Consider the following 13,291-nt stretch of genomic DNA (forward strand, 5'->3'; position numbering starts at 1 on the left):
TCACCACCAGTGGCAAATAATAAAATGTATTATTTTGCATACTGGGGGAACTCAAGGGGTTTTGTAACAGCCAGTGTGCAGACAGTACTTACAGTGCTCTGTAGCTCAGGGCTGAGAAAACCAACCAGTTCACCTCAAAACTTTATCGCATTGCTTACATTTTCAATGCAAAGTCGGTTTTACAAACTGGGGGTGTAGCGTCATGGAGGGTCTAATGCTACAAACCAGCAGTCAAGATGTTGCCTGTCACCTGTTCTGCTTTGATTTTCCTCTTGAAGCGCAACAGAATTTGGTTTTGTTGCTACATCAGAATTAATATGCAGAGCAAGATGTGTTTCTTTCACCCACAACAAGCCATTGATGTGCTGTGTAAACTGCACTAATCATCCATTTTATGTCATAAGAAACAGTTCATGGGGTGAGTGATTCACTGCATAAACTATTTTTCATTATTGCTGAACTGAGTCATCCTCATGAGAGAGACAGCCTTAAACAACTGTGAAGGTTTGAAACTTTGATCCTGCCTCCGCTGCTGGCGACAAAATCCCCACAGTTGTGTGTTCCTTGGCACAAAAATATGCTATTACAATCAGAAACAGCCTTGATCTAAAAAATGCGAGATACCAACTGTCACTCTCACACTGAATATTACCATTTACTGTATCTTCAGCAGTCCAACGGAGGCTGAAATCAGTGTGGGAGTTTGTTTTTTCTTTTTCTTTTTTCATTTCTCACATTGTGGTTCTATTTAAGAGCCAGATGCCAGTCGACATATCAACATTACTGTGGATTCAGGAGATAACAAATCTTATGATGGGTGCTTAGCATTTCAAATCCTACACAGATGACCTACAGTTGTCCCATGAGGACAAACAAGCCTGGCTCTCTGGTAATTTGGCATAAAAACGCCTCTGACTGCTCTGTGACGTCAGAGAGGCAGGAGCCATTCTGCTTCACACAGATGTGCATTAACGTGGGAGCTATGAGCCAAACTCTTATTGTTCTTGTATTTTTGAGAGCAAGGACATTTGTTGTTTTAATGTTTTCCATTTGGACCCCATCAACAGTGTGTTTGATGGATATAGCTAATGGGGATCTGTAGAAACTCAAGGCGGACATGAAGCCTTAGCAACCAGGGGTCAGCTGGAGCCCCCTGCAGCCTCATGGGAGGGCTGCTAGCGAACTATGCTGCAGTTTGTCAAGCTCTAACTTCAGTAGTCGTGGGAAAAATGAAGCTGGGCTTGACTTGATGGCCATTTTTTTTACAGCATGCAGAGCATCTGAGTCACTGCAGTCAATGGCAGCGTCAGACCACAGACTGGACCCTCAGCTGGGTTTGATATTGGGATATGTGGGAATTGTGCTGAATTGAAGCACATTTAAAAAAAAAAAAGTGAGAATCAAAACTGGTTGTAGACCTGCAGGCCAATCCTCTCCTCTGAGGCCAAGTTTCGGAGCTTGTTTACATGCAGGGATGCTGACCCCCCAAACTGTTTCCAGCGCTGCAGTTCATGATGAATACAAATGCACCTTACCAAGCAACGAGGTGTAGTCAGTTCAGAGAAACCGAAAACCCTGCTCTGGCTCCAGTTTGACGCTGCAGTGAACCTGGACTGAACAGTCCAAAAGTGGCAGCGGGTGATGTCGCTATGGCAACCACTGCACTGGGGCAGGTTGAGACCCCGATTGAGCCAGGGGGGGGGGCAGTTCTTGAACCGGCCGAAGAGGAAAAAACTGAGTGACAGGCTCAACCTGTAAAGCATCGACTTCAATCGGACTAGAAGGAGGGTTTCTGTCCACAGTCCGACTCACTTTCCTCTGCATGTGGTTTCAGAGCCCGAGATAAAAAGAACAAGTTAGATTTGAAGTAAAGTATTGTTGCCTGGCAACAGCATTGGAAACCCAGCAGTGTCTGAGGGTCTAGGATTTTTTTTTTTACTTTCTGTTTGTCCTCATACACTCTGTGTAATTGGACCCAGCAGTGAGTTTGAGGAAAATGAAACATGAAAATTGAATCTATTTTAGTTCCACCTTCTTCGCTGTGTAATATTTTCTCTGTCGCGCCCCTTGTCTCTCACACCAGCGTTATGTGTGATTTTATCTTTCCAGGGGAAATTCACAGGCCCATTTTGGCACGCAGTCCTCGAAAGATTAAGCAAATTGAGTTTAATCGTGTTTAAATATAGTGACGGCGAGGAGTGGCTCGCAGTGCAGGAGCCCCTCAGTCCAGCTGTTTGTTTTTCTCCCTAAATGGATGCTGTGGAGTCTGGGGATTTGTGGGGAGCAACAGTGCAGATGGACTGACCTTTGACCCTTTGTTCCAATGAATAAATGGCAGCTTAATGGGTGGCTGATCTGCTCCCAGTCAATAAATCTGGCACTCTGATGCCATCTAGTGACATGTTACTTATACAGGCTTGATGAGAGAACGAATGCTTTAGCAGCTCTTTCATGCACATTAATATTAAGGGGGACACTGAGGACCTGATGTGTTTGTGTATGTATTTCTTTTTTTCAATAAATATGTACATAACACGTAAAAATTGTGTCGAGATATTTATTCCAGAAACTACATTCCTGTGGCATGCTGATCCAAAAAGCCTTTTCCCGTCTCGGTGGAGAACTCACAAATGTGGAGAAGACAGCACTGCAGACAGTCACGAAAATCCTAATCAGAGCACAGACATATAGAGCGCTTCAGCTCGACTGCGTGGGAGTGATCAGCTGCCTGTGCGAGCCTCTTGTCCTTGCAGCACACAAGCTGAGGAGAAGGATAACATTGCGGAATAAAGTGCAGGTTGTTGTGGTGACTGAACTCAGGCGAAGTTCTTCTTGAGGAAGTTGATGAGTCCGTTGGTGGACGAGTCATGGGAGTGGACCTCTGCACTGTCCTTAAGCTCAGGCTCGATCTTCTTTGCGAGCTGTTTGCCCAGTTCAACTCTGATAACGAGGAGCAGACACAAACAGAAGAGAGAGGACTGGTTTGTGATGTGGACGCTTGTGCTCTGTCAGTCAACTTTGTTTTTTAATTCAACTTTATGCATATTTTCTTCTAATTGTCATTTTGAAGACAACTTGGAAACAGGAGTGCAAATTCATACAAAGATAGAACAAACTTCTAGATTTACATTGGTAAAAAGACGTGTGCAGTAAAAACAGACTCACCCCCACTGGTCAAAGCTGTTAATCTCCCACATTGCACCTTGGACGAAGATCTTCTGCTCATACATTGCTGTATAAAAATCACTCATAATTACAAACATGCACTTAAAATACAGAGGTAGTTTAATCATGAGCTTCATTTTAATATCAGACAAACAGTTCATTCTAACCTATAAGTGCTCCCAGTGTGTATGGTGTCAGCTTCTTGAAGATGATTGAGCTGGTTGGCCTGTTTCCTTGGAATACCTGTGATAAATAATGATTAATATTTATTTACACACTTCACTTTGCACAAGCAGTTTGGATTGCTGTGTTTATTCATGGTCACTGGAGGGCAGTACTGTCTATGATGACTGTACTTCCTACTGCACTTAGTAGGAATTGAGCTGTTGAACATTAGATGTCATGGATGTCTCGTTTGGAGTTCAGTTTTTCTCTCATGTTACCCTAAGAGCGTTTATTTATTAGAAGTTTTTTTTTTACTTACTTTGTGTGGCAGGATTTTCTCCAAAGCTTCTCCACTCAGACCACCGGCTTCCAGCTCTTTCCTGGCCTCCTCTGTGGTCTTACCCTTCATCAGAGCTTCTGTCTGGGCCAGGAAATTAGCCAGCAGGATCTACAGCCAAACCAAACTTTTTTTTTTTTTTTACAGCGACACGTTTATCAGTCTGGCAAGGTGTTAATCTGTGATGTTGACATTTGCCTTTCAAATCAGATTAGGCTATTGTGTGTGTTATAATAGATTACATTATATAATGTGTTGTATTACATTGTTTAGTATAATAGATTCTATGTGAATTCTATTATTTAACAACATATATATTATCTGTCACACATTCATACATACTCTTTATGCATACAGTGCCCCACACAAATAACTTACAATACCTTGTGGTGCAGGTTGTCTCTGATGGGATGCTGGGACTGAGCTGGGATCAGGAAGTCGCAAGGTACCATGCGTGTTCCTGAGTTGAACACAGTTGGACCACATCAGTGACACATTTAAGTAACCCACAAACTCACAGCATGAGGCTAAGCAGCTGCCAATGCTGGAGTCAACATCACTAAAATACAATAGTGAATCGTGATGATACCTTGGTGGATCAGCTGGTAGAAAGCATGCTGTCCATTGGTTCCTGGCTCTCCCCAGACTATTGGCCCAGTGTGGTAGTTTACACGCGCTCCATGGTTAGTGATGTACTTTCCATTGGACTCCATGTCACCCTAGAAAACAAAGACGCATTAGTAAAGAAAACTGATGTTATGTCATGTGAATTCTCTTATCACAGATTACAGACTGTTAGTCTTTGTTCCATGTGAAAACTGTGATTGATCATAAGCTCATTTTTTCTGTGTCTCCTAACAAACTGCCTAACAAATCAAGCCTCATCTTTTTGTGGGGGCTCTCAGATCTGTGATGCCTGTGGCAGTGCTGGAGCAGACCTGTTGGAAGTAGGCAGTGAAGCGGTGCATGTACTGGTCGTAGGGCAGCATGGCATGAGTTTCAGCGTGGAAGAAGTTGATGTACCAGATGCCCAGCAGAGCCAGCAGGACTGGAGCGTTCTTTTCCAGAGGAGCGGTGCGGAAATGGTTATCCTGCCAAGGAGACAGAAATTTACATTCATGTATTCTGGATGTTTTCTTCAGGAAAGCTGATGTGGTAAGCTTTTCTACTAGAGTGGTGGAAAACCGAAGCTGTTTTCTCATCCTGGTTCACCTACCATCCAGTGAGCTCCAGAAAGAAGCTTCTCAAAGTTCTCAAAACCTGATAAAGAGAGGGGATGAAACTGAAAAATTAACCGACTGGAGAAAGTACTGATCAGTTGAACTGATAATAACTAAAACTTTAATTTTAGCGTGTCTCCACCAATACTATGAGACTAATTGTATACACTAGACCCACTGTGTGTATAACTCATGCTCCCCTCAATATAGATAAGTCATAACTTAGTCCTTATGACACTGTCATCTTTTAGCTCAAAACACACAAAACCAGTTTTCTTCTTACATACCGATGTGCAGGGCAATGGCCATCCCGATTGCCGACCACAAGGAAAAACGGCCACCCACCCACTAAGAGAGAAAATAAAAAATTGATAATACATCCATGCCTCACAGAAATCCAGTGCAAAATGAAATGATTTATGATGAAAGAAACAGGCTTTGCACTCAACAGCTGACGACTGAAACGTTACTGTAAAGAACTAAAACACGTTGTGTTGCTACCTGAACATGGATCTTTTTATACATTATTTAATAAACAAAAACATGAGCAATGCAGTTCTCTTAGCACTTCATAGCTGTCTTGGTGGAGTTTATTCTCTCTCTTATGGGTAGGAAAAAAAAGGTTTCTGGACACTAGTTAGTGTAAAACACTGGCTCATAGTCATAGCTGTTGCCCTTTAAATACCAACAATGTAACCAAATGCAGCTCCCTGAACTTTGACTCAGCTCAGCCTTTACAGTAACCTCTGCAAGAGAAGGTCGCTACCAATAATAACTGAGTCTGAAGAGAGAGGCTTCTGATTTCCCAGCAGCTGTCGGCCAGAGCGTCCGTCCCACCTACTTCACAGGTCAAAAGTCTAACGTATTTATAGCTGCTGCCTACGGCCCCATCACAGTCTGGGGATAAAGACAAGACCTGCTGCACGCAGTCTGCTTTTAGGCTTCAAGAGCACTCACATCCCAGAACTCAAACATGTTCTCTGTGTCAATGCCGAAGTCCTTGACTTTGGGCTGGGGAAAAGACAGAGAGAAGCACAACAGTTAGGATCAGATGTCCAGACAGAAGGGCGAAGCCTTAGCCTCTCGTACTGTGCTGTGACTTACTCCATTCGTGGACAGGGCTACAAAGTGCTTGGCAACGGCAGCTTTCTGTTGGAACATAAAGAGAATACGTTGAATGAATTTGTAATGTATCCACTAAGTATCTGCTTGGCTTGTTTCTAGTGCCATTGCATACTCACATCTTTGGCATGTTCGAGGAACCATGCTTTGGCTGACTCAGCGTTGGTAATGGTCTCTTGGGTGGTGAATGTCTGTGAAAGGATATTCAAAATGAATGTTATACTACTGTTATACACAAACTGACTGCGTATAAGTGTGATAAAGAAGACACTTTTCTTGCAGAAGATAGCTGCTTTGTGCAAATTGGCTACCTTGGATGCAATGATGAAGAGGGTCGTCTCAGCATTGAGCTGGTCCAGGGTTTTGGCAATGTGAGTTCCATCAATATTAGACACAAACCACACACGCGGTCCACCCTTTGAGTAAGGCTTCAGGGCCTCAGTCACCATCAGGGGGCCCTGAAATACAAATATATTGCAGACTATATATCAGTAAGGAGTCATTTCACAAAGTATTGATAAGACTGCTCTTGTGCAGCTTATTCAACTGAATGTGTGATCTTAAAAGCCTTTAAAGACGGCTAACCGTATCATTATGCTGCACGTAAAACATATTCATTCTATGAAACACACTCACAAGGTCAGATCCTCCGATGCCGACGTTAACAACGTCTGTGATGGCCTTTCCCGTGTAGCCCTTCCACTCACCGCTGCGAACTCTCTGTGTGTCACAATTAGGAGCAACAGTCAAACCCGGTCATCAGAAATATGATCTAAACTTATCATTAGCATTATTGTCTTACTGTATCTTGCTTCACTCACATGACAGAATCCCTTCATTTTCTCCAGAACCTTGTTGACATCTGGCATCACATCCTTCCCATCCACCAGGATGGGCGTGTTGGAGCGGTTCCTCAGAGCCACATGGAGCACAGCGCGGCCCTTCATGTGCACAGCATCAGGGAACAAAACCCACAAAGACACACTTTACTACAGGGAACGTATACTGCTGACAGTCAAAGATCATTCTTTTTTACTCCACTAGAAATGATGTAAACACTGCTTTAGGTCAAATTATAGCTGACGTGTGGTCAAGAGTGAGCACCTCAGTGAAGTTGATCTTCTCTCCAGTGAACATCTTCTCTCTGGCGCCTTCAATACCTCTCGACTTGGCCTGTGGGACATGATAAATGTTAGTTCTTTATAGAATCAGAGAAATACTCCAAACGTCCATTATGCACACACCTTACGAGCACATGTACAAAAGTTAATGGATGGGGAAGTTACTGACCCATCCTTCTAATGAGCAGCTTCTGTGTACATAAAAAACAATGAATGGATGAATCAAGTCAACCTCTGCTCATTCCAACTCTCACGGTTAAAGTAAAACTACAGTGGCATGTTGTCATGATCCCATCATCATCATCAGCCTTCAACCTGTGTTCTCCCTCTGTTCACTCACCTTAGTCTTCCAGATCGGTTTCACCTGGGGACGTGCCTTCTCCTCTCAACCCCCCCTCAGCCTACACCACTCACTGCCACATCGTCAGTCTTTCTACCTGCATGCATCCTGTTTGTCACTCTGCTTTCCAGTCACGACCTTGCCTTGTGATTCCTGCCCTTGTGTTCCCCTAGACCTTTCCCTACGCCTTTCCCTTTTGGATTTTGCCTGTCTCATGTTTGGACCTTTGCTGTCTTCTGGATTCCCCCTCAGATTTCAGACTTTTTGCCTTTGCTTGCATTGTGAGTTTTCACCTGCTTTAATGCAGTGATTTTCACTTGTTACGTTTCTGGTTTAATCTTCATGCTTTTTGGTTTTTACTTTGTTCTTGTTTTTGTATCAATAAGGTTTTGTTGTCACTTTGAATTTTGTCTGGCTTCTTGCCTACTTCTTGTTGCTTCTTTGTATATTTTCTAGTTCTGCCATTAAACCTTGTTTTATTTGTAAGTCACTCGTGTCTGGCATTATAATTGAGTCCATTTAAACTCCCATCCCTCACACATGTTACTAAAAACAGGAATTTACCAGATCAACCAGCAGCTTCATGACTTCATCTGTGATGAGATTCTTGGAGTAATCCAGAAGAATGTCTCCATCCTCAGTTTTCAGTGTGAGGCTGTCCAAACACAGAAAGAAAGACTGTGGTATCTTCTGAATGACGACATGCAATCAAACAAACAGTGTGATTCTGTGGTCGAGTGGTGGTTTGACATCTAGTTTTTATTGTTAAATAATGAAGTTCAGCACAGTTGAGTAGCTGGGACACATCGGAGTATCCTCGCATGACTTTGTTAACAAGTTATAAGAAGAAAAATCACTTTACAGTGTGGTTACAAAACATATCATCAGAGTGTTAACAGGACAGACAGGATACCTGAACTTGTTGAACCTCTCTTTGTCAGCCTCAAACATGTGCCTCAGGTTGAGGTTCAGGGCATGGGCCGTGTACCAGTCCTGGAGCTTTTGGAAGTTGGGGTCCTGTGTGAGTCCCATGTTGGTCAGAGAGGGCTAGCTGTGCTCCACTGTGCTCGACTACCCTGGCTGAGTGGCACTGAGCGGGTCAGCGGAAAAGCCTTTAGAAGGACTTTCCAGATCGACAGCTGCTCCTCCTACCAGCGACACACTAGACTCGGGGCTTGCACTTGTCACACCTCCACACTGTCCTGCAGGGGGTCATGAGCATCACACACGTGCACCCATTGTAAATCCTTCTAAAATACTAACTACATTTACATTTGAACTCGCTTTCATAAAAGCCATAATCAGAACGCAAAATGAAGTAGCCTAATACTAAACTGAAAAATCAGTTTATTGTGAAATGTATTTTTTCACACTAACACATGTTTGGCAGGTCAGTTATTACATGCATTTAAAGTTGTTTATTCATATAATTGAAGGCACATAGGTTTGACAGCACCCTCTATGTCTGTGTTCACATATATCTATTTTTGTACATATCTGTGTTCTCTTTATTTCATTTATTTGAATGGACCTAAACCTTAGGCTCTACTTTATATACAACAACTGTACTGCTGTGACTTACAGTATTTCATATTGTAACACCAAGCTAGATTTTTAAGTTTTTGTTAGGTGGAGATGAATGTCATTCTCAACATCAAGTGTGCAAGAGAAAGTGGTGGACTTTAACCCCCCCAAGTGACCAGCTTTTAATCAAGTAGTACAGGATGTAATATTGTTTTTCAAACATTAGAGGGCGAGAAAAGCCTGCAGCTTGGAAAAGTTATTTTAGGGAGTTGGTGCAATGTTCATCATGGAGATATGAAAAGTAGTAGATCTCTAATGACTTATAATATTTGGTTACTCAGGAGGAATAGTGTGTTAGGGTGGGTATTACGACCTACTATCTGAGTACATTTTTATGAAAGTTAACATTTAAATTAAAATACAAAAAGTCATTGCACTGTAGCAATGTTGCACTATTTTGTAAACGACTAGATGACTCAGATAAGAAAAGCAGTAAACTGTTCTTGGTAGGGAATAAAATATATATAGAAAACTGGTCAAAGTAGTGAACTGTAACAATTTTGTTCTTTTCTGTGGTTACAAACTGCTTCCACTCCGAGGTACACCAATAATTAATCCTACAATGTTTATAATGTCATTGTTTTTTTTTTACAACATGCATTAAGCTATTTTAATTACCCTAAAAAAAACAAGAAAATATAAACTAACATTTAAAACCATGTTTAAATTCCCTGCCGGCAGATTCATTTGATTTAGCTGAAGTTTTACTTTTTGTTTTTTCCTCATCACACAGCTCCGCCGGGGTTTTATTGTGAAAGTCGTGTCGGAAGTGTTTGTTTGTATTGCTGCGGTGCTGACGGTGGTCACACAGACAGGGGATTCGCTGTCAAGAGGGTGGATGCCTAGAGCTGGTGAGCGATGCGGTGATTAACCTAACGTCTACTAACATATTTCTTGTGTTTTGCTGTTTTTTTTCTTGATTGCGGTGCTGACGACTGTTGTTGGACTGAAATATAGTGTCGCTGGGCCGCTTGTGTTCCCCGCTATCGCTTACAACCGTGTCGTAGGGAGCTAGCCGAATAGCTAATGTTAGCTCCCATGGCTATGTAGCTAGCCTGCTTAGAACCGATGAAACGCGTATGTGTCCATTATCGGACAGACCGTACTCCGACGTGATTGTTGCCAATTTTCCTTCCTTATTAAATTCAATACATTAACAAGCAGTCCGGCAGATATTTTCAGAGAGAAGTGCGAATGAGTATGAATTTTTATGCAGCTGCAAGCTCATATTTTGGCACATAAACTAATTTCATGTCTGCTGAAGAAGCGCATCCGCTTTGGCTAGCGGGGCAGGACTGATTGGCGGTATCGGTTATTTCTGTTTTCACTGTCACTGGTTTGTGCCTGCGGACGATGCTTCAGATTTGATTCATGCCTTGGCGACTAATATCCGTGGCAATGCAGTTAAAAAGGGATGACAACGTTAATAAACTGTAGCTCCGCGACCTGCTTGGACTGCATGTCCGATAACGGACCTGGGCGTTCTTGGTTTTAGTTGTGCGCTGCTGTTGGTAATCGCCGCCGCAGTAGTAACGTTAATATATAATGCGGGTTAACGTCAGACAAACCGGCCACACACATGTGATTTACGGCTCCGGTGGCGGTGTGAGCTATACCTGTGGCTGACGTTAGGCTTATATTATTGGTACGGTTCGGGGAGAGCGCACTAGCTTGCTAGCTTTTGGGCGAGTGTCTGGTTCCGTGTGTCCAGTGGGCGAGTGTCAAACTCGGTACTGGAGCGGAGCCAGACCGACTGTGGACGCGGTGGCGTTTTCGTGTCAGTCGCTTTTCTGACGTTTGGCCGGTCGATGCACGGATGCCGCGGAAACCTTTCCGGCGACGCTGCGTTTAGTGCGTTAAGAGGCCGTGTTAACATCTGCGACATAGTGTTCCCACGGCTAGAGCCGGATCATCCCGGAGAGTTTCGATGAAACCGGCAATAACTGCGCTTGCGGCAAATCTGTTGCACCTTCCTGCGAGATAGTGATCGGCTTTTAAAATAATCCTTAGCATGTACCAGACTAAGCAACTGGTCGGTTTTCAGCCCCGTTCAAGTTGCAAGGTTGTGCAGCTAACAGTGCTTCAGTGTTGCATTAAAGGACAACCGAGAGTGTTGTTGTGTTGTAATCCTAGCAGCCGATGCATTTCACAGAGCATTTTATAAACATGGCAATTAAACGCTTGTCTTCTGCGCTAGATTATCTAGGAAATATTTCCTCGATCCATTTGTGCAGATGACTGAGGATAACCATACACTGCCAGCGTTAGAGCAGTCACTTGCACAAACCACATTGATGTTGGTAATGTGGCTTTATATAGTCTCCACGGTACAGAGGAGAGATATCTGGAATTACATTAATAAATAACGTTGCCCCTCTTCTGTGGTGTAGTGTAGGAATCTTTGACAGCCTCTGTGCACTGAATGCAGAAAAAAATAATCCAAGTCTGCAATGTTTGTCACAAGCAACCAGTCTGCTTATCAATGAAATCTGAATGTTGGTGTCCATTATCATTATATCATCCCTACTTTATTGTGAAAAATGCTTCTTATAAACAAATAGACTTTTTTAGCTTGTTGGCTTTAATATTTCATTTAATTTTACTGTGAAAGAATATATTGATTTGTTTTGTCTAGCTCATAAAGCAATGCATTGTTGACACGGTGGAGAAATGGGACAGGAAAAAGTTATGACCTTTTAAACTTTGAGTCACATAGAAATCTGAGCTTTTTTCCCCAGTTGTATGACCTTATGGATGTTGGTAATGTTCAATTGTGCCCTTGTTTAGCTTTTACCTGGACTGAAGTCTGAATCAAGTGTCATTTCAACTGTAAATAGGCACTCAACTTAAGGTCATGATGGCTCTAACAGCTTTCATTGAAACAGCCCTAAACCTATGTGTTGACGGGAAAATAAATGCAGTGCTTTGCAAAATTCCTGTCTCTGTTTAAACCCCAGTCTCTTTCATGGCTTACTCAACTGTGTGCCGGAATGATTGTTACAGTCATTGGACTAGTACTAAGGCTGCAGTTGTTTTTCTATCTGCTTTTGTTGTCAGTGTTTGTCAACATGTGATATGACCAGGAGTGACAGTTTTCCTTATTCTAACATTGAATCCGGATGCATGTGTGAGGAAGTCACAAGTCACAAGATTACTGTTTGCGCTTGCCTCGGGTGGAGTGCAGGCTTGTGCTTTACAGTCAATGTTTCCACGGAGCTGAATGATAATACCTTCAATAACTCAGTGTTTCTAGTGTTTCTCTTGCTGCACAGTTTTAAAAGAGGCATTATGGGGGGAGGGGATGAGTGAACCCAGCCCATTGTATTATTATAACCTAAGAATTTATATATTTTGAGTATTTGTTTTTCATTTCTTCTCTGAAAATTAGACCATGCAGGCTCATCTAAAGGTTTTGACCTAGCTGTCTTCCTCTACATGGTTTCATGGGAACATTGGTGTTACAGGATGGACTCTTATTGACTTCAGTTTGTAGCTTCCAGCAGCATATCCTTACTGATACAGTATGTTCTTAGTTATAGCATACTTAAAGAACATACCTCAGATTTTTCTTTCTACTTTGGTAAGGTTGTGTTGCACACAACCTTACCTTACCCATTCCAACTGTTAATTAATCACATTTTTTAAACTCTGAGACTCTGTTAATTGCAATTAACATCATATAATGTACATACTATTACCATCCAGTAAATGCAAATTAAAACAATTATTCATAAAATGGTGAAATGATTGGATGAAGCATATTGAACAAATTCAAATTTTGATCATCATGTTAGATTTTATCTACATACAACACATTTGATGGCCAGTGTATGTGTTTTTGAACTTGTGACAGGATTTTCATTTGGATGCACAAAACTAACAACACTGTTTGCACTGGTGTGTGGGTCTGCTTTCTGTCAAACAGAGGATGTTTCAGCTCTACATGTAGTCTGTTTTATCTGCTGCATGGTTAACACAGCTTATTTTGTACACCTAAACTGAATAGGATACTTTCTAGGCAGAATTGAATGAAACGTCAGTCCTCATCTAGAGGGTAGCAGCTAGCGGGTGCACAGATGAGAGGGAGACCGCTTGTAGCATGGGAAATCTCACCCTTGTCTCCAGGGAAACCTGTTTAGTCTTAGTTTGTGGTCGGCTATTTGCCCCTCAGTCAAACGTTCCCAGTGAGATGCATGAATGCCCATGTAGTGGAGATGATCAAATAAAACAAGATTCA

At 42.4% G+C, this 13,291-nt stretch overlaps 2 protein-coding genes across 2 annotated transcripts in view; one reads left to right on the top strand and one right to left on the bottom strand.

Annotated features, from left to right (window-relative positions):
* Positions 1 to 2,543: 2,543 nt before the first annotated feature.
* gpib (glucose-6-phosphate isomerase b) lies at positions 2,544 to 8,549 on the bottom strand. The gene is made up of 18 exons (XM_026377498.1): positions 8,384 to 8,549; positions 8,035 to 8,125; positions 7,114 to 7,182; positions 6,831 to 6,950; positions 6,646 to 6,729; positions 6,321 to 6,467; positions 6,129 to 6,200; positions 5,992 to 6,036; positions 5,845 to 5,898; positions 5,175 to 5,235; positions 4,884 to 4,927; positions 4,606 to 4,758; positions 4,257 to 4,386; positions 4,051 to 4,127; positions 3,650 to 3,778; positions 3,333 to 3,408; positions 3,166 to 3,232; positions 2,544 to 2,940 (listed from the first exon to the last, which is right to left on the bottom strand). Exons 1-18 carry the CDS (start codon positions 8,500 to 8,502, stop codon positions 2,817 to 2,819), a joined length of 1,662 nt encoding a protein of 553 aa, XP_026233283.1. The 5' UTR covers positions 8,503 to 8,549; the 3' UTR covers positions 2,544 to 2,816.
* Positions 8,550 to 9,819: 1,270 nt separating this feature from the next.
* The window catches only part of garre1 (granule associated Rac and RHOG effector 1), a 30,099-nt gene continuing 26,627 nt past the window's right edge, over positions 9,820 to 13,291 (top strand). Inside the window, exon 1 of the mRNA XM_026377941.1 lies at positions 9,820 to 9,905. The gene's annotated coding sequence lies outside the window, so the exon portion shown is untranslated. The remainder of the gene's footprint in view (positions 9,906 to 13,291) is intronic.

The sequence above is a fragment of the Anabas testudineus genome, chromosome 3, assembly GCF_900324465.2.
Source record: "Anabas testudineus chromosome 3, fAnaTes1.2, whole genome shotgun sequence".
Classification (NCBI taxonomy): Eukaryota; Metazoa; Chordata; class Actinopteri; order Anabantiformes; family Anabantidae; genus Anabas; species Anabas testudineus.